Genomic DNA, 4,578 nt, shown 5'->3' with positions numbered 1-4,578 from the left:
GCCCCTGTGGAACTCGCTGCGCGCCTTAAGCGCTCCCTTTTCTGTGTGCGGAATTCCATTTGCATCCTCTGTGTCTGGGTGTCTCCCTTTCCCAGTGTGTGTGTCTCTCTGTTTTCACACTCTCCTCCCCATTCGAGCGAGGCCCACACCTGGCGCATCACTGCCGAGCCATTAGCTGCGGGTCTCCTTTCATCTTCACTGTGGCAGACGTTTCTATTTATCCACTTGCGTTCGCCGAGTGGCGTCACCAGCGGTACTGTAATGACGATTGCAGCAGGAGGATGACAGCTTAGAAAGAAGAGGGCAATGGGGCTTCCTCCCAGAGGCGGTGCGGCACAGAGGAGCGCTCGCATCACAAGGTGACCCTAGCTCCCCACTGCCATCTCCGCGGTCGCCGTCGACACCGCGCTGGGGCTACCCGGCGCCTGCCTTGTCGCCTTAGCTCCTCTTCTCAGCCAAGATCCCAGGGAGCCTGGGATTAGGAGCTTACTTGGGGGTTTTCCCCCTCCCCCCTCTGGAGAGTCCGGGGATGGAGAGCCGAAAGGACATGGTTATGTTTCTGGATGGGGGTCAGCTTGGCACTCTGGTTGGTAAGAGGGTCTCTAATTTGTCCGAAGCCGTGAGCAGCCCGCTGCCTGAACCGCCAGAGAAGATGGTGCCCCACGGTTGCCTGAGCCCGCGAGCCGGCCCTCCGACTTCCCGGGAGCGTGGCGGGGGAGGCCAGGAGGAGGAGCCGGTCGATGGACTATCAGGCAGTGCTGCAGGGCTGGGCGCCGAGCCACGGTCTGCTGGAGCGGCCATGCTTGGCCCGGGACCCCCAGTCCCCTCCGCGGACAGCCTCTCTGGCCAAGGGCAACCTAGTAGCTCAGACACCGAATCGGATTTCTATGAAGAAATCGAGGTGAGCTGCACCCCGGACTGCGCCACCGGGAACGCCGAGTACCAGCACAGCAAAGGTAGCCACCTTGCCCCTCCGCTCCCCGATCCGCCCACTCCACCCACAGTTCCCTTCATCTCAGGCCAGGTGTAAGATGCTCCTTTCCCTTGGGGCAGGATGGCTGGGGGTTGGGTGAGTGGGGCGGGGGCACCTGAACAACTCTTTTGCTCTCTGCACCTTGGTGTGTGTGAGGGCTCTCGTGTTATCCCATTAGAGTGACAGTTGTGCCTGGACGAATGTCAGCGTTGACACAAGTCTTGACTTGAGGGGTCCAAAACGCACCCCAACCCCCCAAACCCCGAGTTTTGTGGGAATGATTCAGCTAAGACGGAAAGACGCATCCGTCGAGTAGGGCAAGATCAAACGGTTGTCCGGGCAGTTTGACTGGAGGGGAGCAAGGCAAAAGGAGGCGCGGAAGCCCTGAGAATATAAAAGACTGTAAAACCGTGGCGGACTCTGGTCTCGGGAGGGCTGCAGCCCTCCGACCAGTTTGCACGTCGGTCAGAGGTCCAAATTACCTTGTCACTTCCCGGGCTGGCGGCGCCAGGTCGGAAATGGTCCCAATGGTCTAATTGCCTTTGGTCTCCGGTTGCATTTGAAAAGGCGGGGATTGGGCCCTCCCCCTCCCCCTTTCCCTCAGTCTCACTTCTCCACCCAAAGGAAAAGCAGCTGCAGGGGGGCTGGAGCCCCACCCTTCTCTGGGGTGGGTCTAAGGGGTTGGTACTTTAATTACAGAGCTCCTTCTCACCAGGGGCTAATGGGAGTGGGGGTGGATAGCTCAGAAGGGAGTCTCTCTATACCTACAATATCCACTCCTAGGAATGAAAGACTGGAAACCGGAGCCCATCAGCAGACACACCTCCACAAAACCATGGGAATGGGTGGGAAAGGCTTGCCTCTACCTCTAGGCCTAGGCAGCCAACACCACCTTGTTAAGTATCCACCTCCATCTCCTATCATCTTATCATCTAACCTAGCTTCTCTATCATACCATGTCCTCACAACCCATACTCAAAATATACCACTCCTGCAATAGGTGCAACCCAACACACATCCCCACACCTGGTACTGGCATCCTGGTGCACACACATACAAGATCAAGGAAGCTCACTGTATGTCCAACAAGCTACAATATATTAACCTCAAGAATTCAGTGTTCCTGCACATCCCTACCAACACAAGCAGAGAGTTCAGGGGCTATGCCTTTTGCTGCACCCAGGGGCAAGCGGAAGGGAAGCCTTTAGACCCAGTATGCTTTAGGTCTAGGTCTTCCAAACAGCCACTTTAAGCCTGCCCCAAACCTTTTCTGTTTCAAGACCTCTCCGGTGAAGCTTCCAGAGCCCCAGCAGAATCAGTGACTGAGGAAGCTAAGGGGTTCTCCTTCTAATGCCCCTCCTCCAGCCTGAAGTCAGCATTTGTTTGTGTATTTGTGTTGTGTCTCTGTATGTGCACCTGTGTGCTCTGGGCTCCTGTGCAGCGCCAGGCTCCGATGCTCTGGGTAGCAGTCCTACCAGTGGCAGCGAGACCCCCAAGAGTAACGGTGGCAGCGGCGGCAGCGGCTCTCAAGGCACCCTGGCCTGCAGCGCCAGTGACCAGATGCGCCGATACCGCACCGCCTTTACCCGGGAGCAGATTGCAAGGCTGGAGAAAGAGTTCTACAGGGAGAACTACGTTTCAAGACCGCGGAGATGCGAACTGGCAGCAGCCTTAAACCTTCCTGAAACTACCATCAAGGTAGGCTGGGCTAGGATCCTCGAGGTGGCTATGTACCTAGGTTAGTAGGAAGGAGATGTCAACGGTCTATGTCCTGAACTGCAGCTGAGTCGGCTGGGCCTGGACTCTCCAATCTGGTACACGCAGAATTTCCCTCTGACAGTCCATAGTCAGCCACTGCTGCCAAGGTTCCCGTCCTTTTCTTAGACAAACAGACTACGGAGGCAGGTGACTGCAAGTGACAGTGTCCCCAAAGAACAGGGAGCCCTAAATCTATGGGAAAATGTCTTTTGCCTCCCCAGATCCATTGAGGCAGGCTTTCCTCTTAGTACCCTCACTCCAGCTTGTGATGCTAAGCCCGGTGGGCAGGCTGAGCGGCTGCCCAGTCCTGCTCCCGAGGGTTTCCATCTGGGTTGGTGGCCTGCCCTTGTCAGCTGGAGTTGCTTTTGACTCTCTCTCCCCCAACTCCCCAGCTCCCCTCACTGCGAGCATGGCCCTCGCACCCCACCCACCCCCAGCCATGGGCCTGGGCCTGGCGCAGCCCTCCAAGGCGCTCCTCTTCCTCTCCTCAGGTGTGGTTTCAGAACCGGCGCATGAAGGACAAGCGTCAGCGGCTGGCCATGACGTGGCCGCACCCGGCCGACCCCGCCTTCTACACCTACATGATGAGCCACGCGGCGGCCGCGGGCGGCCTGCCCTACCCCTTCCCGTCGCACCTGCCCCTGCCCTACTACTCGCCCGTGGGCCTGGGCGCCGCGTCCGCCGCCTCGGCCGCCGCCTCGCCCTTCAGCGGCCCCCTGCGCCCACTCGACACCTTCCGCGTGCTCTCGCAGCCCTACCCGCGGCCCGAACTGCTGTGCGCCTTCCGCCACCCGCCGCTCTATCCCGGCCCGGCGCACGGACTCGGCGCCTCGGCCGCTGCCGCCGCTGCCGCCGGGCCCTGCTCCTGCCTCGCCTGCCACAGCGGCCCCGCCAACGGGCTGGCGCCCAGGGCCGCCGCCGCTGCCGCCGCCTCAGACTTCACTTGTGCCTCCACCTCCCGCTCGGACTCCTTCCTCACGTTCGCCCCCTCTGTGCTCAGCAAGGCCTCCTCCGTGGCGGCGTTGGACCAGAGAGAGGAGGTGCCCCTCACCAGATAAGGGGGCGCCCTCGGGGCTGCCGACTGCAGGATGGACGTCGTGGGGTGGAGGTGGGGGGCAGCCTTCGGGGCTCCTCCAGCGTCCCACCTGTCACCTCTCTTCCCAGATGCACAGGGGAAAGGAGGTGGAGGGGGGAGGACACCATAAAGGACTCAGCCTAGAGGATCCAGGAGCCCCAGAAGCGACAGTGGCTGCTTGGGAGCAGGAATGGGGTGGGAAAGTGTCCCCTGGGGTGGCCAGGCCTTGCCATTCTCCACTGAAACCACCACTCTATCAGGTCGAGGCCTTGGTTCAACAGCTACCCGGGGACAACCCACTCCCACGCCCCTCGTACCCTTCAATTGGGCCCCCACTCTCCTGTCAAGGGCAAGGGCTGCGAAGGGAACTCGCTGTTTCTTGGAACAAAATGCTGTGTATGCAGAGCAGGTAGAAATTAATCTTCACCAGCTTTTCCAACGCATGGCAGGGGGCTTGTTGATGGCAACATCCCAGCCATTTAGGGGAGAGATGATTTACTGCTAGGGAGATGCTTGCCACTTGGCGAGGAACCTGGGAGCCGGCTCACCTTCCCAGGTCCTCAACTACACAGCATCTGGGGAGCGGTACCCTCTACCAGCCCCTGACTTCTTTCCCTATTCCTGGCTTTGTGACATCTCACGACCAGACCCGTGCAGCTCCAACCTTCTCCCTTTCAGTTTGCCATTGGCAGGAAAGGGGCAGGGGCTCCAGGGTCCCTAGGCAGCTTCTGTGAGGCGAACCTCTTCTCCCTTAACCCAGCACACAGCCTGA

At 59.7% G+C, this 4,578-nt stretch overlaps 1 protein-coding gene across 1 annotated transcript; it reads left to right on the top strand.

The window, feature by feature from the left end:
* Positions 1–529: 529 nt before the first annotated feature.
* Evx1 (even-skipped homeobox 1) lies at positions 530–3,789 on the top strand. The gene is made up of 3 exons (XM_021165756.2): positions 530–956; positions 2,415–2,671; positions 3,223–3,789. The coding sequence occupies exons 1-3, from the start codon at positions 530–532 to the stop codon at positions 3,787–3,789; spliced, it is 1,251 nt and encodes a 416-aa protein (XP_021021415.1).
* Positions 3,790–4,578: the final 789 nt, after the last annotated feature.

This window comes from Mus caroli, unplaced genomic scaffold, assembly GCF_978045245.1.
Source record: "Mus caroli unplaced genomic scaffold, Mus_caroli_1 scaffold_7, whole genome shotgun sequence".
Taxonomy (NCBI): domain Eukaryota; kingdom Metazoa; phylum Chordata; class Mammalia; order Rodentia; family Muridae; genus Mus; species Mus caroli.
The sequence above is the reverse complement of the archived record's forward strand: the minus strand, read 5'-3'. Positions and strand labels throughout refer to the sequence as shown.

Bases quoted from the DNA above. Each gene is read 5' to 3' on its own strand.
- Evx1 (XM_021165756.2), top strand. From the start codon at position 530: ATGGAGAGCCGAAAGGACATGGTTATGTTTCTGGATGGGGGTCAGCTT. The intron at 957-2,414 runs GTAGCCACCTTG...GCTCCTGTGCAG, and splicing joins CGAGTACCAGCACAGCAAAG to CGCCAGGCTCCGATGCTCTG. The intron at 2,672-3,222 runs GTAGGCTGGGCT...TCCTCTCCTCAG, and splicing joins TTCCTGAAACTACCATCAAG to GTGTGGTTTCAGAACCGGCG.